The following is a 22,585-nucleotide window of genomic DNA, read 5'->3' on the forward strand; positions in this document are numbered from 1 at the left end:
GGAGCTTTAGCATCTGCCCTACTGCCTGGAAATGTTACGCTGTGACTTCCATGTGTTTCTTCCACTACAAAAACATCTCAGAGGGAAGCACTTCAATTTGAACAACGAACTGAAAGAAATAATGGAGGACTGGCTCTAATCATAGCCACAGGAATTCTGGGAACAGGGAATCCTTCATCTTATGAGTCTGTGGTATAGTTATGCTCAGGCCTCTGGTGAATACTTTTGAACAATGCCTTCAATTAGCAGTATTGTTTCATACAGTTTGATTCAAACACCCCTCATATTAACTTGTCTTTCAGGTGGACATCAACGGTAGATAGGTTTAAAAGAAACTGAAATTCAGTTGTTAATTGAAAATGGCTGTACTTGGCAAGTAAATATTCTTGTACTGAGCAGCTTTATACTTCTTCTTTTGTATTTTTTGTTTATTCTTAATGTATTTAATTTTTGGGGTCAGGTGACTGTTTAGTAGTCATTTTATGAGAACCATCCCATCTCATTCTGCATCAGTAAGCAAATTAGGGACTGGACAAGAAGAAACAACATGCTGCATCAGCAAAAGATGTAATAACTTAAGATTTTGTTGTTGAATGTTCGACAGATGTGTCACGTAAGTTTACTTCAGTAGTATCAACAGAAACCAGAAATTTTATTTCTTATATTACTTCTCCCCCCCATGAACCATGGACCTTGCCGTTGGTGGAGAGGCTTGCGTGCCTCAGCGATACAGATGGCCGTACCGTAGGTGCAACCACAACGGAGGGGTATCTGTTGAGAGGCCAGACAAACATGTGGTTCCTGAAGAGGGGCAGCAGCCTTTTCAGTAGTTTCAGGGGCAACAGTCTGGATGATTGACTGATCTGGCCTTGTAACATTAACCAAAACGGCCTTGCTGTGCTGGTACTGCGAACGGCTGAAAGCAAGGGGAAACTACAGCCGTAATTTTTCCCGAGGACATGCAGCTCTATTGTATGATTAAATGATGATGGCGTCCTCTTGGGTAAAATATTCCGGAGGTAAAATAGTCCCCCATTCGGATCTCCGGGCGGGGACTACTCAAGAGGACGTCGTTATCAGGAGGAAGAAAACTGGCGTTCTACGGATCGGAGCGTGGAATGTCAGATCACTTAATCGGGCAGGTAGGTTAGAAAATTTAAAAAGAGAGATGGATAGGTTAAAGTTAGATATAGTGGGAATTAGTGAAGTTCGGTGGCAGGAGGAACAAGACTTTTGGTCAGGTGATTACAGGGTTATAAATACAAAATCAAATAGGGGTAATGCAGGAGTAGGTTTAATAATGAATAAAAAAATAGGAGTGCGGGTTACCTACTACAAACAGCATAGTGAACGCATTATTGTGGCCAAGATAGACACAAAGCCCATGCCTACTACAGTAGTACAAGTTTATATGCCAACTAGCTCTGCAGATGATGAAGAAATAGATGAAATGTATGACGAGATAAAAGAAATTATTCAGGTAGTGAAGGGAGACGAAAATTTAATAGTCATGGGTGACTGGAATTCGTCAGTAGGAAAAGGGAGAGAAGGAAACATAGTAGGTGAATATGGACTGGGGGGAAGGAATGAAAGAGGAAGCCGCCTTGTAGAATTTTGCACAGAGCATAACTTAATCATAGCTAACACTTGGTTCAAGAATCATGAAAGGAGGCTGTATACATGGAAGAAGCCTGGAGATACTGACAGGTTTCAGATAGATTATATAATGGTAAGACAGAGATTTAGGAACCAGGTTTTAAATTGTAAGACATTTCCTGGGGCAGATGTAGATTCTGACCACAGTCTATTGGTTATGAGCTGCAGATTGAAACTGAAGAAACTGCAAAAAGGTGGGAATTTAAGGAGATGGGACCTGGATAAACTGAAAGAACCAGAGGTTGTAGAGAGTTTCAGGGAGAGCATTAGGGAACAATTGACTGGAATGGGGGAAAGAAATACAGTAGAAGAAGAATGGGTAGCTCTGAGGGATGAAGTGGTGAAGGCAGCAGAGGATCAAGTAGGTAAAAAGACGCGGGCTAATAGAAATCCTTGGGTAACAGAAGAAATATTGAATTTAATTGATGAAAGGAGAAAATATAAAAATGCAGTAAATGAAGCAGGCAAAAAGGAATACAAACGTCTCAAAAATGAAATCGACAGGAAGTGCAAAATGGCTAAGCAGGGATGGCTAGAGGACAAATGTAAGGATGTAGAGGCTTGTCTCACTAGGGGTAAGATAGATACTGCCTACAGGAAAATTAAAGAGACCTTTGGAGAGAAGAGAACCACTTGTATGAATATCAAGAGCTCAGATGGCAACCCAGTTCTAAGCAAAGAAGGGAAAGCAGAAAGGTGGAAGGAGTATATAGAGGGTTTATACAAGGGCGATGTACTTGAGGACAATATTATGGAAATGGAAGAGGATGTAGATGAAGATGAAATGGGAGATAAGATACTGCGTGAAGAATTTGACAGAGCGCTGAAAGACCTGAGTCAAAACAAGGCCCCGGGAGTAGACAACATTCCATTAGAACTACTGATGGCCTCGGGAGAGCCAGTCATGAGAAAACTCTACCATCTGGTGAGCATGATGTATGAGACAGGCGAAATACCCTCAGACTTCAAGAAGAATATAATAATTCCAATCCCAAAGAAAGCAGGTGTTGACAGATGTGAAAGTTACCGAACTATCAGTTTAATAAGTCACAGCTGCAAAATACTAACGCGAATTCTTTACAGACGAATGGAAAAACTGGTAGAAGCCAACCTCAGGGAAGATCAGTTTGGATTCCGTAGAAATACTGGAACACGTGAGGCAATACTGACCTTACGACTTATCTTGGAAGAAAGATTAAGAAAAGGCAAACCTACATTTCTAGCATTTGTAGACTTAGAGAAAGCTTTTGACAATGTTGACTGGAATACTCTCTTTCAAATTCTGAAGGTGGCAGGGGTAAAATACAGGGAGCGAAAGGCTATTTACAATTTGTACAGAAACCAGATGGCAGTTATAAGAGTCGAGGGGCATGAAAGGGAAGCAGTGGTTGGGAAAGGAGTGAGACAGGGTTGTAGCCTCTCCCCGATGTTATTCAATCTGTATATTGAGCAAGCAGTAAAGGAAACAAAAGAAAAATTCGGAGTAGGTATTAAAATTCATGGAGAAGAAGTAAAAACTTTGAGGTTCGCCGATGACATTGTAATTCTGTCAGAGACAGCAAAGGACTTGGAAGAGCAGTTGAACGAAATGGACAGTGTCTTGAAAGGAGGATATAAGATGAACATCAACAAAAGCAAAACGAGGATAATGGAATGTAGTCAAATTAAGTCGGGTGATGCTGAGGGAATTAGATTAGGAAATGAGACACTTAAAGTAGTAAAGGAGTTTTGCTATTTAGGGAGTAAAATAACCGATGATGGTCGAAGTAGAGAGGATATAAAATGTAGACTGGCAATGGCAAGGAAAGCGTTTCTCAAGAAGAGAAATTTGTTAACATTGAGTATAGCTTTAAGTGTCAGGAAGTCGTTTCTGAAAGTGTTTGTATGGAGTGTAGCCATGTATGGAAGTGAGACATGGACGATAACTAGTTTGGACAAGAAGAGAATAGAAGCTTTCGAAATGTGGTGCTACAGAAGAATGCTGAAGATAAGGTGGGTAGATCATGTAACTAATGAGGAGGTATTGAATAGGATTGGGGAGAAGAGAAGTTTGTGGCACAACTTGACTAGAAGAAGGGATCGGTTGGTAGGACATGTTCTGAGGCATCGAGGGATCACAAATTTAGCATTGGAGGGCAGTGTGGAGGGTAAAAATCGTAGAGGGAGACCAAGAGATCAATACACTAAGCAGATTCAGAAGGATGTAGGTTGCAGTAGGTACTGGGAGATGAAGAAGCTTGCACAGGATAGAGTAGCATGGAGAGCTGCATCAAACCAGTCTCAGGACTGAAAACCACAACAACAACATATTACTTCTCTGGAGTTATCTGCAGACGACAGTGCGTTGTAGCTGTTGTATCAATTGCTGTGTTAGAGAAACTGCAATAAAAATGAAGGTGAACCATGAACAGTAATCTTTACTGAGCAATAGAATGTGATTGAAATTTAGCATTTCCTGTCATATTAAATATGGTTGCTGAAGACAGGCACTAATCTTAGAATCCTTGACTTAATCAGATAGTAATATTGCCATTCAACCATGAAATAAGGTGCTTAATATACTATGTAGCTTAAGTAGTTAATAGCTTAGCTTTGTTACATGATCCCAGTATGAATACTGAACGTTTCTTGTGCTGTCAGAATAAGTCACAAGTGTTTTGTCAAGAGTTTGGATGTAAATAACTTGTAATGAGATTTTAGTGTCAAACAACTCTGCAGGTCTCAAGCACACCAGCAACTCGCCTTGATGTTATAAACTTACAAGAACAGCTGGATATGTTATTACAACAGCGGCAGGCTCGTGAATCAGGAATATGTCCTGTTCGTCGAGAACTGTATTCACAGTGTTTTGGTATGTATATGAAATCAGACCTGTTTCCACAAATGTCTTAGAAATACAGGCATTGTTAAGCTTCATTGAACTTTAAATTATTTATTAACTGAAACACTACCGTTGTCCAGATGAACTGATTCGACAAGTAACTATCAATTGTGCAGAACGTGGTCTGCTTCTGTTACGAGTGCGAGATGACATAAACATGACAATTGCTGCATACCAAACTCTCTATGAAAGCAGCATTGCCTTTGGCATGAGAAAAGCCTTGATGGTGAGTTTATATGTTCACAGGAGTGAAAGCTATACATAATAATGGAAATAATTTATTATAGAGAAAGCAGTGCATATTTTCATGTCAGTAATTACCTACAGTAGGAGATATGTCTTTGCAGTTTAGTGTCAAGATTAAGTAAAAAGAAAACTATATCTCACTACAAAAGAGTGGTTGTTATATTCAGATAACTCTATATAGAATATAACTAAACTAATATCTACACATAAAAAATATGGATGAGAGTCTTTATATAATACTGCATTCTTTGCACCAATAAGTTAATTGTAATCTTACATTTAGCCATCTGCACATTGAATAAAGTAATCTTATGTATAGAAGATTTAGAAACTGAGGGTGGAATAGATGTACTATGCATGTCTGAACATCATATAATCACAGATATGGATAAGGTAGATATAGATGGATATAAGCATTCAGCACTTGTAAGTAGAGACACTATGGAGAGAGGAAGAGTTGCCATATATGTTAAAATTATCATAGTGTTAAAAAATTATAAACTAAAAAAATTGTGTAGAGCAATGTACAGAACCATGTGTGTGAGCTTAAACTAAATAATGATACTTCTATAATTGTAGCTGTGTATAGGTCCCCATTGGGAAATTTTCAGCTACTCTTGAAAAATTGGATTCTTCATTGTGCTGTCAGTCAGACAGAAGGAAGCAAATTATTGTTTGTGGGGATTTCAATGGAGATTTTCTGAAAGAGTCTGATAGAAAGCTTGTCCTTGAAGTATTACTTGGTTCTTTCAATTTGATTGGGTTGTTAGGAGGAGGAGACCAAACAGCGAGGTCATCGGTCTCATTGGATTAGGGAAGGATGGAGAAGGAAGTCGGCCATGCACTTTCAAAGGAACCATCCCGGCATTTGCCTGGAGCGATTTAGGGAAATCACGGCAAACCTAAACCAGGATGGCCGGACGCGGGATTGAACCGTCATCCTCCTGAATGCGAGTCCAGTGCGCTAAGCATTGCGCCACCTCGCTCATTTTCAATTTGACATCAGTTATTGATTTTCCTACTCAGGTAGTACAGGAAAGCAGCACACCGATAGGTAATGTTTTTATAGACCTTGATAAATTAAATCAAATTAAAAATTGTCTTGTTAAAAATGGTCTGTCGTATCATATGACATAGCTCCATACAGTAATGAAAACAGTCCTCCAAGATAGTGTGTTCAATTAACGATTTAACAATTGCAAATTTTAGGGAAAGCTTGAAACAGTTAGACTGGGGTGAGGTGTACGGGGAACCTGATGCTAATTTAAAATTTAACCTATTTTCATGATACCTTTGTGAGTGTATTTGAAAAAGTGTCTCCCAAAGAAAACAGTGAGACATAATTACAACAAACCATCTAAAATGCCATGGCTTGCTAAAGGGATAAAAATATCTTGTAAACAGAAAAGGGAAATGTATCTTATAGCTAGAAGGAGTAATAATCCAGAAACAAACAAACATTATAAAACTACTGCACTGTATTAAGAAAAGTTATTAAAAACTCCAGGAATATGTGCACTATGTCTGAGATTAGCACATCTGACAATAAAATTAAAAAAATTTAAATATTGTCAAAAGGCAAACAGGGCAACTGAGAGCACAATAGACTGTATTTCTATTAAACTCAATGAAAAGTTTGTTAATGCAAAGTCAGAAGTAGAAAATATTTTTTGTAACAATTTTTAACATGTGTTGTAGAGAAAATAGGGTTCATTCATTCGAAAATGCAAGGCTGTATATGGAAGAGGCAATAACTATGACTGAGCGAGGTGGTGCAGAGGTTAGCACACTGGACTCGCATTTGGGAGGACGACAGTTCAATCCTGTGTCTGGCCATCCTGATTTAGGTTTTCCATGATTTCCCTAAATCGCTTCAGGCAAATGCTGGGACAGGGCACATTCTACTTCCTTCCCTAATCCAATGAGGCTGATGACCTCGCTGTTTGATCTCTTCCCCAAAATCAACTCAACTCAAATTAATAACTATGCAATTTGATAAAACTGAAATTCAACCCCTCTCTCCTACTGAAATTAGGAAAATATTAAGTTCCCTCAAAAGTAAAAGCTCACATGGAATTGGTGGTATTTCCAATAGAGTACTAAAAGCTTGTCCCCAACATATAAGTAGGATTCTCAGCCACAATGTAGTAGCTTACTGAAATAGTGCATTTTTCCAGATAGATTGAAATATGCTATTGTTAAACCATTGCTTAAAAATGGGATAGCTCTGATGCTAATAACTACCCCCCAATCTCACTTCTAACAGCTTTATGCAAAATTTTTGAAAAAGTGATTTATTCAAAAGTAGCTTCATGTATTTGTAAAAATGAAGTACTAACGAAATGTCAAGTTGGTTTTCAGAAGAGGCTTTTGAGCAGAAAATGGTATATATGCTTTCACTGATCAAATATTAAATGCTCTGAATAAGCAAACATCACCCGTTGGGATATTTTGTAATCTCTCAAAGGCTTTTGAATGTGTGACTTACAAAATTCTTCTAGATAAGGTTAAGTATTGTGGTATGAGTGAGATAATGCACAAATGGCTTAATTCATATTGAACTGGAAGAATGCAGATAGTCTGCAAAAATCAGCAGAGTCCTGTAATTGCAGAGGCATCAAGAATGGTGTTCCATAGGGTTCAGTCTTGGGTCCCTTATTGTTCTTAATATGTATTACCTACTTGCCACTCTTATTCATGAAGATGCAAAGCTAGTTCTTTTTGCCAATGATAAAAGTATGGCAATCACACCCAACAAACAAGAATCAGCTGAGGAAATTGTAAATTACACCATTCAGAAAATTATTAGGTGGTTCTGTGCAATGGACTCTCACTAAATTTTGAGAAAAATACAGTATATACAATTCTGTACAGTGAATGGCATAACACCATTGATAAGTATAAACATTGAACAGAAGTCTTTTGCTAAGGCAGAATATTCCAAATTTCTGGGTGTGTGCATTGATGAGAAACAATATGGGAAGAAAAACAATGATGATCTGCTGAAACGTTTGAGTTCAGCTACTTATACTGCTAGTGTTATTAGAAATTTTAGCAATAAAAAATAAGTAAATTAGCTTACTATGCTTATTTTTTCTCACTACCTTTGTATTTTATTTTGGGATAATTCAATGTTAAGGAAAGAAGTGTTCATTGCACAAAAACATGTAATCAATATGATAGCTGGATCCCAGCAAAGATCATCTTGCGCACATTCATTTAAGGAGCTAAGGATGTTCATGGTAGCTCCACAATATACACTCCTGGAAATGGAAAAAAAGAACACATTGACACCGGTGTGTCAGACCCACCATACTTGCTCCGGACACTGCGAGAGGGCTGTACAAGCAATGATCACACGCACGGCACAGCAGACACACCAGGAACCGCGGTGTTGGCCGTCGAATAGCGCTAGCTGCGCAGCATTTGTGCACCACCGCCGTCAGTGTCAGCCAGTTTGCCGTGGCATACGGAGCTCCATCGCAGTCTTTAACACTGGTAGCATGCCGCGACAGCGTGGACGTGAACCGTATGTGCAGTTGACGGACTTTGAGCGAAGGCGTATAGTGGGCATGCGGGAGCCCGGGTGAACGTACCGCCGAATTGCTCAACACGTGGGGCGTGAGGTCTCCACAGTACATCGATGTTATCACCAGTGGTCGGCGGAAGGTGCACGTGCCCGTCGACCTGGGACCGGACCGCAGCGACGCACGGATGCACGCCAAGACCGTAGGATCCTACGCAGTGCCGTAGGGGACCGCACCACCACTTCCCAGCAAATTAGGGACACTGTTGCTCCTGGGGTATCGGCGAGGACCATTCGCAACCGTCTCCATGAAGCTGGGCTACGGTCCCGCACACCGTTAGGCCGTCTTCCGCTCACGCCCCAACATCGTGCAGCCCGCCTCCAGTGGTGTCGCGACAGGCGTGAATGGAGGGACGAATGGAGACGTGTCGTCTTCAGCGATGAGAGTCGCTTCTGCCTTGGTGCCAATGATGGTCGTATGCGTGTTTGGCGCCGTGCAGGTGAGCGCCACAATCAGGACTGCATACGACCGAGGCACACAGGGCCAACACCCGGCATCATGGTGTGGGGAGCGATCTCCTACACTGGCCGTACACCACTGGTGATCGTCGAGGGGACACTGAATAGTGCACGGTACATCCAAACCGTCATTGAACCCATCGTTCTACCATTCCTAGACCGGCAAGGGAACTTGCTGTTCCAACAGGACAATGCACGTCCGCATGTATCCCGTGCCACCCAACGTGCTCTAGAAGGTGTAAGTCAACTACCCTGGCCAGCAAGATCTCCGGATCTGTCCCCCATTGAGCATGTTTGGGACTGGATGAAGCGTCGTCTCACGCGGTCTGCACGTCCAGCACGAACGCTGGTCCAACTGAGGCGCCAGGTGGAAATGGCATGGCAAGCCGTTCCACAGGACTACATCCAGCATCTCTACGATCGTCTCCATGGGAGAATAGCAGCCTGCATTGGAATAGCAGCCTGCATTGCTGCGAAAGGTGGATATACACTGTACTAGTGCCGACATTGTGCATGCTCTGTTGCCTGTGTCTATGTGCCTGTGGTTCTGTCAGTGTGATCATGTGATGTATCTGACCCCAGGAATGTGTCAATAAAGTTTCCCCTTCCTGGGACAATGAATTCACGGTGTTCTTATTTCAATTTCCAGGAGTGTATATATTCACTTATGAAATTTGTTATTAATAACCCATCCCAATTCAAAAATAATAGCAAAATGCATAGCTACACCACTAGAAGGAAGGATGATCTTCACTATTCTGGGTTAAATCTGACTTTGGCACAGAAAGGGATGAATTATGCTGCCATAAAAATCTTTGGTCATGTGCTAATTTTGTGTGAGGAATACCTATGTTACACAGATATGTTCCACATCATTACAAAATGTCCAATTCATGCTCTGTGGCTCAAGTATTAATGTAATGTAATGTAGTCTAACACATACAGTTGTTATAATCCTGCTGATTTTTTGCTACAAATGTGGCAGCAACATTTATTTATTTATTGTATCCATAGACAAAATACGTTTTATAGATCTTGGATAATCATATTTCAAGCACTGATAAGTACACAGTTTTTACTAAGCATTTAGTAAGTTATGATCTTTTTATAATGAAATTCTAGGCTTATTTTGTAGTGGACTGCAGTTTTTGTTTACATCATTTGTGCTATTTGTAATTGTAAATGTAAGCAACATTTATTGTAGATTCGGTAATTGTAGTGCACTTTGTTTTATTGTAAGACTGTTTGACTGTGAAACTCATAAAATCATTTATACAATAGTAACAGTTTTCTCTCAAATAAATTTTGAGAGATTTTTTTGAAAATATTTTTTGTTTCTTGTCATGGTTGTGTTATTTCTTGTTCTTTTGAGTGTCGAGAACAGGCTTGAGTTTTGTCCAACACAGAACTTGTATGAGGGTATGCAGAGTAGTGTTAGGATCTTTAAATGCTGGTCACTTGATTCTACAGAGTCCACCAGAAAAATGTATACACGCTTTAAGGAACGAAAAGTATTACTTACGTGCTTATTTTATATTTAATAATTGATTACATATATTGTAGAACCTTCAGTTTAGCACATGGTTACTTTAAATGTTCAAAATGTTCGCCAGTAGTGGCTATACACATAACAGAACGACGAGTGGTCGCCGCAACTACATCAGTCAGTGTTAACAGTGATGATCACTGCACTTGTCGCTGTAATCTCCTGGCGAAGTTCCTCCAGCATGTATGGCATTGATAGACATTATCTTTCACAGTTCCCCACAAGTAAAAGTCCATAGGTGTTAGATCTGGCGACCATGGAGGTAACTCAATGGGCCCTCTCCATCCAATCCATTGCCCCTAGAAACTGTCATCCAGGAATGCTCATACGGCTGGGTGCTATTGTGGTGGTGCCCCATCCTATTGGTAGAAGACCTCTTCATCAGCTACATAAAGTGCATGTATACCTGGCTAAATTGATGTGCATAACATTTCCAAGTACACTTCTCCAGTGACAGTAGCATCAAAGAAAATGGGTCCTACTAAGCCCCTAGATGATAATCCACACCACATATGAACCCCTGGTAGATTGACTGCTTTATCCACATAAACATGTGGATTTTCTGCCCAGTACACACTGTTATGTCGATTCATGGTTCCATTAAGTTTAAATTGTGCCTTGTCATTCCACACTACCTTTATCACAAATTGTTTGTCATCAGTTACCATTTGCTGATACCATTCGCAAAATTGCATTCAGCAATCAGGATCATCATCATTAATTGTGTGCAGTAATTGTGGAATGTGAACTTTTCACTTTGCAGCTTTCAGAATTCTTTGTGCACTTGTACTGCTAACTCTCACTTCATGTGCACATTGCTTAGCAGACTTCTGTGGAGAATTAACAAACATTTCCCATACGAGAGTCAACGAAGCAGGACTTGTAGCTGTACGCTGTCTTCCTGATCTTCCTTTGTGAATATCACAAATTGTTCCATGCAATTCAGACTTGTCAGTGACACGTCTAATTGTTAGGCTGGTTGGCAGTTCTGTTTCAAACTCTGGCCTCCTCTGACGTTGCACTTCAGTGGCATTATCAAACTTGAAAAACCACTTCACAATACATTTTCAGTGCTCAAATGTCAAGCGTCCTCCAGCAATCTTGTTTTCGCAATACTAACTCAGTACTAACATCTGTTGAGCCAAAGACCACACTACAACACACTCGTAACTCAAATCGAACAACAATATCAATATCTCGATATATAAGGTTGGCTATCATCCTTATCACTCTTTTTTTCTAACTTGAAAATTCTATTAATGTTCGTTTTGAGGTACCTCCCTATCAAACTATGTCATAACTTAATGCTGAATGGGTTAGTGAGCAGTTTATCATCTTCATAATATTTGTGTTTTTTAGATAGCTGAGTCTGAGCAGTACATATAAGTATGAGCTGATTTTCCCTCTTATATATGTGTTTATCTCAGTTTACATTATCATTGATTGTTGTTCCAAGGAATTTTGTGTACCTGGAGTTTTCTGTTATGCACTGATCAGTGCAAATATTGATGTCTTCACTACAAAGTTTTTCTAGTTTGAAATTTACACAGAGTATTTTAGTGATATTGCTACACAAATTTAATTCAGTAACGCTTTGAATAGCATTTGTAAGTTAGCTTTTATTTCTAAATTTTCTATGTTTTTATCCATGAACAGTATAGTTGCAACATATGCATAAATAACTATTTTACCACAATTAATAATGTTTTGAAGTGATCTCTATGTATAAAAGGCAATATTCTGACTGAATGATGAATCATCATCGCCCAGCCGAATCCACTTAGGATAGAAACTTGCAATTAGCAGAAGGTATGGCTCTTATACTGTACGTGTCATTTAAGAAAGGGTTTTTTTGAAATTCCAACCATATGGAGGTGAAGTAGGTGTTGAAGGATTTTTTTGAGAAGTGTGGCTTTCAAGGCTATTTTGGAGGTAGACCTAAGAAAATGGATATTTGGTTTCTTAGTCAGAAATAAAGAAATATATGTGTTTCAGAATTTTTGGAAATTTAACACTGTGTTGTTGTTGTTGTCTTCAGTCCTGAGACTGGTTTGATGCAGCTCTCCATGCTACTCTATCCTGTGCAAGCTTCTTCATCTCCCAGTACCTACTGCAACCTACATCCTTCCTAATCTGCTTAGTGTATTCATCTCTTGGTCTCCCCCTACGATTTTTACCCTCCACGCTGCCTTCCAATACTAAATTGGTGATCCCTTGATGCCTCAGAACATGTCCTACCAACCGATCCCTTCTTCTGGTCAAGTTGTGCCACAAACTTCTCTTCTCCCCAATCCTATTCAATACTTCCTCATTAGTTATGTGATCTACCCATCTAATCTTCAGCATTCTTCTGTAGCACCACATTTCAAAAGCTTCTATTCTCTTCTTGTCCAAACTATTTACCGTCCATGTTTCACTTCCATACATGGCTACACTCCATACAAATACTTTCAGAAATGACTTCCTGACACTTAAATCTATGCTTGATGTTAACAAATTTCTCTTCTTCAGAAACGCCATTGCCAGTCTACATTTTATATCCTCTCTACTTTGACCATCATCAGTTATTTTGCTCCCCAAATAGCAAAACTCCTTTACTACTTTAAGTGTCTCATTTCCTAATCTAATACCCTCAGCATCACCCAACTTAATTCGACTACATTCCATTATCCTCGTTTTGCTTTTGTTGATGTTCATCATATATCCTCCCTTCAAGACACCATCCATTCCGTTCAACTGCTCTTCCAAGTCCTTTGCTGTCTCTAGACAATCATCTATTAAACAGTATATGCCAATGAAGCCGGTGAAATGGGGCTACAAAGTGTGGTGCTTGTCAGATTCATTCACTGGATATATAATTGACTTTGATGTTTACACAGGCAAGTATAGGAAGATAGTGACTTGACGTTGGGTGAAAGGGTTGTAGCAGATCTAACAAAGGAAATAAATAATATGTAGTTGCATTTGACAGATTCTTCACCACCATGAAATTGGTGTCAACACTTTTGAAGAAGTGTGTGTATGGATGTGCAACAGTGAAGACCAACAGGAAAGATTTACCCAAATTTATGAAGGAAAACATGAAGTTGGAATGAGGAGAATTCCAGTGTGAAACAAAAGGAGCCATTTCTGCAGTAAAATGGATGAATAACCGTCGAGTCACTTTCCTTTCCTCAATTCATGACCCAAGAGAAACAGCCACAGTGTAAAGGAAAAACAAGGATGGTACTAGTAAAGAGATTTCTTGTCCTGAAGTTGTGGCAGAATACAATAAAATAATGGGTGGTGTTGATAAGTTTGTTCAATTACGAGAAAGGTATGCTATTGGCAGACGTTCTGTAAAATGGTGGCACAGAATATTTTATTTCCTGGTGGATGTTGCTGTAGTAAACAGTTTTATCCTGTGGAAAATACGTAAAAGAGAAAGTGGACAGCATGATCAGCTCACATACAGGATCCATCTAGCCAGACAATTGATCACTGGCTTCTCATCACGAAAAAGGCGTGGACAGAAACCTGTCTTTCTGGCAAAAAGGGGTAAAGTGCCAGAAAATGTTCGTCATATGGTTGTAGGGGAGCATCAACCCATTTTAGGAGAAACCTACTGAAGGTGCCATCATTGTAGTACCAAAGCTGCGAAAAAGAGCACTCGCTGTGTTTGTACGTATTGTCAAATACCACTTTGCATAGACCCATGTTTCAGAAAATTTCATGGCAAGTAATTGTGAAGAATCATTGTAACAAGACAAGTAAATTTATCAAATAAATATGACATATATTGAAAAAGTTGTTTTGTCATTTAACTCAAAGGAAGGGCAGTGGGAAGAATACTTCCCACCTTATTGTGTGACCTCACTTTCACAGTTGGAGCAAATTTGATATTCTGTATGATAAATATACCTATCTGTTAACTACCATCTGCTCTCCATTCATTAAAAAAAATTGCTCAATAATTTTGCCTACGAAAGGGTTAAAGGATAAGAGTGGCAGGATATTTATAGTGCTGATAACAAAGAAAATGAATATAATGCTTTCCTCAGTGTATTTCTCTTGCTCTCCAAAAATTACTTTCAATTAGAACTCAAAACTTAAAGAGCAAATACTAAATGCACCACACATACACAGACACACAATTATGACATATTTCAACACTTTGTGGTCCTTTTTATCATCATTGTCATTAAGCACACTCTCTGACTTGAGGTTCAGATAAAACTGTCAATGTACCTCTGATTATGAAGTACTGCCTACTACTGCTACTAGTACTACATACAAACATTATGTAGACACTAAATTATGTTGCGAACCCTGGAGCAGTGAAGAGCAACAAAGGCATGCTTTGTGCATTGGGCCCATATGGAAATTGGTGAGCCAGCTGTTCATGTATACAGTATGGGCCTACAGATATAAACAAAACTAGTTTACCACAAGATCAACAGACGTCAGAAGCATCAATTTCAAAATTGATGACAGTATGCTTTGGGCCCTTATGGTTCACAACACCTCATGCAAGGGTTACAACATACATCACTGGGGCACATCCAAAGTTACTTCTATATCTGTCAGTGACTCTCCATCGAAGATAACTTGCTGCATCCTCCCTACCAAGAAATCCTTAATCCAGTCACAAATTTTGCTTGATGCCCCATACAACTGTACTTTTGATAGTAGGCCTCATATATATGGTACTGATTCAAATGATTATCAGAAATCAAGGGATACTGCATCTCTCTGACTGCCTTGATCCAAAGCATTCAGTATGTCATGCGAGAAAAATGCAACTTGGGTTTCACATCACTGATGTGTGTGGAATCCACGCTGGTGGCATGGATGATATTATTCTGATGAGATTCCTCATTGTTTTTGAGTTCAGAATATGTTCTAAGATTCTACAACAAATAGATGTCATGTATACTGGATGGTAGTTTTGTGGACCAGTTCTATTACTACTTTGTAAATGGGTGTGACCTGTGCTGTCTTCCAGTTACTGGGAATAATTTCTTGTTCAAGGGATCTGTGACAGCTTATAAGTAAAACAGGGACTAACTCAGCTGCAAATTCTGTATAGAATCTGATAGAGATTCTATTTGGCCCTGTAGCTTTGCTCAGATTTAATGCTTTCAGGTGTTTCTCAATGTCAGCGCACACTTATTTTTCTCATCTTTTCAATGGTACAAGTATTAAATTGAGGCAATTCTCCTGGGCTTTCCTTTGTAATGGACCACTTAAAAATGGAGTTAAGCATTTCAGCTTTTGCTTTGCTACCCTCAGTGTCAGTTCCTTTATCATCCTTGAGTGATTGGATGCTAACTTTGGTGCCACTAACAGCCTTTACATTTGACCAGAATTTCTTAGTTTTGTGAAAGATCATTTGACAATATTCTGCTATGGTAGTCACTGAAGGCTTCACAAATTGTTCTCTTGACAGCCAAATGCATTTTGTTTTGCATCTCGCTACCTATAGTCCTATGTGTTGATTATACCTACTGTGCACCTGTTTCTGTTTCTTTAGAAGTTTCTTTACAGTGGAAAGTCTGTCCCATTATAAACTGTTCTATTGGAAACATGTCTACCCACTGCATGGTCAACTATTCTTTTGAACTTGATTCATAGTTCCTCTATATGATCCTGTCCTGTGCTAAAAGTTTCAAGTTCCTCATTGAGATAAAACACTACTGCTTTTTTATCTAGTTTATTGAACATGTATATTTTTCTAGTTGTTTTAGTTGTCATTTGTGCTGTGGTAATGATGGTTGCCACTATGCCTCATGGTCTGTGATACCAGTTTCGATGTGAACATCATCATAAAGTAGCCCCTGGACTGAAATGGATAAGAAGGACATCAGATAGGCTTTCTTGTAGCCTAATCCATGGCAAGTGGCAGTATAAGAAACTGAAGCAGAGAAAGACAATAATAATAATAATAATAATAATAATAATAATAATAATAAGCACTATATCAAAACAGATATGATCCAGTTTGTAGTTAGAAGTTCACAGTTATGTATAACAATAATGGGAATTCCTGGATGGAGCAATATGTAAAATAAAAGAAAGGCAACCATTCACCTACAGCAGATCGTTGTGAGGAGCACAGTAACAGAAAATAGCACACACAATAGCTTTCAAGCACTAGGTCTTTTTCCAGCAGTAGCTCACACATTCACACACATAAACACCGAAGCGCACACTGTTTGCATTTGGGTGTCTGCATATTTTGTGTGCACTTGATGCATAAACATTGTCCTTTAGCATGTGATGTGAAGACCAAAGTTCTTTAGTCTGGCTACTTCATGTGTGAAAGCTGCTGGAAGCAATTAAGTGAAACCTTCGATGTATGATGTGTTGCTCCATCTTGTTGGAAGAAACTGTATTCTTTTTCATTACCAGTTAATTATGTTTAAAATTCTTTGAATATTTTGAGGTAAAGTTCTGTATGGCAGTCCGGTTGGAACATATTGGTCCCACTGTACAATTATTGGAAATGACACACTAAACACTAATTTTCTCATTGTGAAGTAGGTGCTCTAATATCCCGTGAGGAATCCTCACCTCCCAATAGCTGGTATTCTATGAATTAATATGGCTTGATAAATGAAACCATGCCTCATCTGATGTGAAATATGACATCAGGTCTATATGTCCACCAACAATGTTTTTGAGAACCAACAATGTTTTTGAGAAGTCAGTTGTAATAATCAATTCATTTCAGTTTGCCTGTCTGCTTCAGTTCCTTTCACAGTTGTAACACAGTATAACTTCAATTTTAATTCAGGAAAAATTTTATGACACTATGTATTTAACACCAGATTGCTGGGATAACTTGTGTACAAATTTTTTTTGGACTGGCAGTAATTTGCCTTTCAGTATCAGCAATAGCCAGCAGATTTCTAATAAAAGGTCACCTATTTCATTTTGTATTTGAAACTGAAATTGTTATACACTATTTTGTAACTAAATTGTGTATGCTACTCTTCGCTGGGATATTGTTATTCAGAAATTTTTCTGTAAACGCTTGACATTTTTTCTTCATACAGTCAAGAATGAATATAGGCTTAAACTTAGCTGTTCTCTCCTCAATTGAATAAGACATTTTATGCTAGCACAACTGTAGTCACCATTCTGCATTCCAGTGAAATGTATACTGCACCTACTTGTAACCATCTGAGGAATGGCAGCAACAGTCAGTACTTAGTGGCAGATGCATCTTGTAGGCATGTTAGTTGTGTGAGAGTCTTCCATACACGGTGTCCAGTATTATTTCATTATAGATTTGGTTTTATGTTGCTCACTTTGAGTAAAGTAATGTGACAGTCTGTGTTAATGTGCTTTATGTGTGAAAAATTTTCTAACCTCTAAAAGTGACAACCAAAGCACACTTAATGGGCCGTAAGAATGAGGTATTGGTGTTACTTATCAACAGGCAGAACAAAGTAAAGGTGATCTTGAAGAGTTGGTTCAGACACTGAAATCAGAAAAAAGAGAGTTGGAAAAGCAAGTTATTGAACTCAGGCAAAAGGCAGAACAAGTAGAACGAAGGTCAAAGGAAATGCAACAGGCTGAAGAGAAGAAACACACTGAAGAAGTTGAATTTCTGAGAAAGACAAATCAACAGCTAAAGGTAAGTTACTTAAGAAAAATGTGTTCTTTGTTCACAGTGTGCATGATGTTTTTTCAGTTTCTTTCAGTATTCTGATACTAGAAAGCATTATTATATTACATAGTTCATTCATTTTTTGGTAGCACAGTCATTTTGCTAACAAAGTTATAAGGTGTCAAGAATTTGGGTTATCATCTCTCTACCATTGTATTTTGATAAAATGTTTAAGCATAAGTAATTGCTTAATTGTGGCCATACTCAAATAATCTATCATTACAGAATGATTTTACTATATCTCCTTAGAATTTACTCCCAGTTGCTTTGATGCCTCTTTCTCTTCAACAGAATGTTAAATCAGTTTTCTAATATAAGAAAGAAAGAAAAGGGGGAAAAGAAAGAACATAGAAAAAGCAAGCACTTAAGGCCATGTGAGCTTCATTACAAGAACAATGTCATTAAAATTGTAAATCAGTATCTGCCCTTTCTACATTTCTAAAGTTCCTGTCTTGCTCTCCTTTTTTCCACATTATTCATTGTAAGTTGATATATATACCACAAACTGGTTTGATATTGCAAATATGTATCAGTTTCAGATATCCAATGACTGTAAATGTTATACAAAACATTGGGTAGCAAAATGAATTATTTCTGGCCAGAAAAGAGTGTCCACAAAAATACTACAACTTTATACTACAGTTAAGAGATCTTGCCTCAGTTACCTTTCGAGTCACTCCTTGACTCAAAATATTCTTCCTGCAAAACTGATATACACAGTGCTTACTCATAGACTCAAGTATGGAGATGAGCAAATAATATGTAATTACATATGGAATTCATTTCCAGCGGCATTTTAAAAAAATATATATGAGAAACTAGTCTACAATAGAATACAGACACCCTAGTCTGAGAAGAAATCCTTAACAGGTTCTGTGTTTGGGTTTTACATAGGATTCTTAACAAAGTTAGTCAAATGTAAAGATATTGCATGATTAAACAAGGAATTATTTTCATCCACAGTTAGAATATTCATTTTTTGAAGAGCATGAAATAAGGATTTCCTTAGGTCTGATAACAATTGTCTGTTGTACTGAGGTGGGGAAGTGTGGATTATTATACAGCAGTATTCAAAGAACTGTAACTGATGCCCAAACAACAGTGAACTGACATGTATTGAGACTAGAAAATAGTGTATTGATAATGGCTAGGCACTAGCCAAAAATCTGGACTTGCAAAAAAAAGCACAGCTACCACATTCCTAATGGAAGGAAACCTGATGTGTGGATTCTATTTTGCCAATTGAGGAGTGGAATATTGTTCACATTTAAGAGTTTGAGATGAACACTCATGTGTCTTTTTCTAAATGACATCTTCTCTTTACATCAATAAATCAGTTTTATCTGCCTTAACTTGATTTCTGCATTCTATTTTGTACTGCTTATATAAGCTGATTTTTTTGGAAATTCGTGTTAATGTTCATTGTTCCACATATTATGTTAAGAGTTTGCCTTAAAACATTTATCCTTTGTAGTAATACAAATATTTCTCCTTTACAGGCTCAACTGGAATCAGCCATTGCACCAAAGAGAAAACGATAATCTTTTAAAAGCTGATAAATTTTATTTTTAATACAAAGCTTTTGTTGTTTTGTACATTAAATGACAAATACTTTGTGGCAAAAACTTTTTTATATAGAAAAAACTGTTACTTCAGCTCCAATTTCTGTACATATATTCATGACAAAGCAAGTTTTTTCAAGCGAAGTGATTGTAATAAAAAGAAAAATGAACATTTTTTTTAAAAAAAGTAATGAGAATACAAGGATTATTATTAATTTCCACCTCACCTACAGCAGTGTACGTCATTGTCCTGCAGATTTACAATGATTGCCTTTATAGCATTCTGTTAGGCAACTGGTTGTAGCGAACTTTCTCCTGAAAATGATTTGTCTTAAGAAAAGACATAAATAAAACTGGCTATTCAGAAAAGCATGACTGCATTTTTGCACTTACCTAAGCTGGATACCAGATGATTAGATGTAAGTAGACTTTTTATAGTTGGAATTGAATTGTGGGTAACAGTTTATCACATGTATGTGAGATTGTACGTGTGCAGAAGTATAACAGGTCACTCCTGGTAGCACAAATGCAGTCCTTGTAAAAGAGAATGTCACAAATTACTCCATTTCTTCTAGTCTCATACTTTTATATGTTGAGGCATAGCAGAAGCCAAATTGTGTGGTATTGTATTGTCTTTTTTAATTATTTTATCATTTTTGGGGAGGCTTGCATGCCTCAGCGATACAGATCGCCGTACCATAGGTACAACCACAATGGAGGGGTATCTGTTGAGAGGCCAGACAAACATGTGGTTCCTGAAGAGGGGAAGCAGCCTTTTCAGTAGTTGCAGGGGCAACAATCTGGATGACTGACTGATCTGGCCTTGTAACACTAACCAAAATGGCCTTGCTGTGCTGGTACTGCAAATTGCTGAAAGCAAGGGGAAACTACAGCCGTAATTTTTCCCGAGGGCATGCAGCTTTACTGTATGGTTAAATGATGATGGCGTCCTCTTGTGTAAAATATTCCGGAGGTAAAATAGTCCCCCATTCGGATCTCCGGGTGTGGACTACTCAAGAGGACGTTGTTATCAGGAGAAAGAAAACTGATGTTCTACAGATCAGAGTGTGGAATGTCAGATCCCTTAATCAGGCAGGTAGATAAGAAAATTTAAAAAGGGAAATGGATAGGTTAAAGTTAGATATAGTGGGAATTAGTGAAGTTTGGTGGCAGGAGGAACAAGACTTTTGGTCAGGTGAATACAGGGTTATAAATACAAAATCAAATAGGGGTAATGCAGGAGTAGGTTTAATAATGAATAAAAAAATAGGAGTGCGAGAAAGCTACTACAAACAACATAGTGAACGCATTATTGTGGCCAAGATAGACCGAAGCCCACACCTACTACAGTAGTACAAGTTTATATGCCAACTAGCTCTGCAGATGATGAAGAAATTGATGAAATGTATGACGAGAAAAAAGAAATTATTCAGGTAGTGAAGGGAGACGAAAATCTAATAGTCATGGGTGACTGGAATTCGAGAGTAGGAAAATGGAGAGAAGGAAACATAGTAGGTGAATATGGATTGAAGGATATGAAATGAAAGAGGAAGCTGCCTGGTAGAATTTTGCACAGAGCATAACTTAATCTTAGCTAATACTTAGTTCAAGAATCATAAAAGAAGGTTGTATACATGGAAGAATCCTTGGGATACTAGAAGGTATCAGATAGATTATATAATGGTAAGACAGAGATTTAGGAACCAGGTTTTAAATTGTAAGACATTTCCAGGGGCAGATGTGGACTCTGACCACAATCTATTGGTTATGAACTGTAGATTAAAACTGAAGAAACTGCAAAAAGGTGGGAATTTAAGGAGATGGGACCTGGATAAATTGACTAAACCAGAGGTTGTGCAGAGTTTCAGGGAGATCATAAGAGAACAATTGACAGGAATGGGGGAAAGAAATACAGTAGAAGAAGAATGGTTAGCTCTGAGGGATGAAGTAGTGAAGGCAGCAGAGGATCAAGTAGGTAAAAAGACGAGGGCTAGTAGAAATCCTTGGGTAACAGAAGAAATATTGAATTTAATTGATTAAAGGAGAAAATATAAAAATGCAGTAAATAAAGCAGGCAAAAAGGAATACAAACGTCTCAAAAATGAGATCAACAGGAAGTGCAAAATGGCTAAGCAGGGATGGCTAGAGGACAAATGTAAGGATGTAGAGGCTTATCTCACTAGAGGTAAGATAGATACTGCATACAGGAAAATTAAAGACACCTTTGGAGAAAAGAGAGCCACCTGTATCAAGAGCTCAGATGGAAACCCAGTTCTAAGCAAAGAAGGGAAAGCAGAAAGGTGGAAGGAGTATATAGAGGGTCTATACAAGGGCGATGTACTTGAGGACAATATTATGGAAATTGAAGAGAATATAGATGAAGATGAAATGGGAGATAGGACATTGTGTGAAGAATTTGAAAGAACACTGAAAGACCTGAGTCAAAAGAAGGCCCTGGGAGTAGACAACATTCCATTAGAACTACTGACGGCCTTGGGAGAGCCAGTCCTGACAAAACTCTACTATCTGGTGAGCAAGATGTATGAAACAGGCGAAATACCCTCAGACTTCGAGAAGAATATAATAATTCCAATCCCACAGAAAGCAGGTGTTGACAGATGTGAAAATTACCGAACTATCAGTTTAATAAGTCACAGCTGCAAAATAACTCGAATTCTTTGTAGACAAATGAAAAAACTGGTAGAAGCCAACCTCAGGGAAGATCAGTTTGGATTCCGTAGAAATATTGGAACACGTGAGACAATACTGACCTTACGACTTATTTTAGAAGAAAGATTAAGCAAAGGCATACCTACGTTTCTAGCATTTGTAGACTTAGAGAAAGCTTTTGACAATGTTGACTACAATACTCTTTCAAATTCTAAAGGTGGCAGGGGTAAAATACAGGGAGCGAAAGGCTATTTACAATTTGTACAGAAACCAGATGGCAGTTATAAGAGTCGAGGGGCATGAAAGGGAAGCAGTGGTTGGGAAG

General features: G+C 38.4%; 1 protein-coding gene across 1 annotated transcript in view; it reads left to right on the forward strand.

Annotated features, from left to right (window-relative positions):
* Positions 1 to 20,015, forward strand: part of LOC126185438 (33 kDa inner dynein arm light chain, axonemal) — a 58,348-nt gene extending 38,333 nt beyond the window's left edge. Inside the window, exons 3-6 of the mRNA XM_049928130.1 lie at positions 4,375 to 4,507; positions 4,618 to 4,763; positions 17,798 to 17,995; positions 19,528 to 20,015. Coding sequence (XP_049784087.1) covers positions 4,375 to 4,507; positions 4,618 to 4,763; positions 17,798 to 17,995; positions 19,528 to 19,569 — 519 coding nt within the window. The 3' untranslated portion in view covers positions 19,570 to 20,015. The remainder of the gene's footprint in view (positions 1 to 4,374; positions 4,508 to 4,617; positions 4,764 to 17,797; positions 17,996 to 19,527) is intronic.
* The last annotated feature ends 2,570 nt before the right edge of the window (positions 20,016 to 22,585 follow it).

Source organism: Schistocerca cancellata, chromosome 1 (assembly GCF_023864275.1).
Source record: "Schistocerca cancellata isolate TAMUIC-IGC-003103 chromosome 1, iqSchCanc2.1, whole genome shotgun sequence".
Lineage (NCBI taxonomy): Eukaryota > Metazoa > Arthropoda > Insecta > Orthoptera > Acrididae > Schistocerca > Schistocerca cancellata.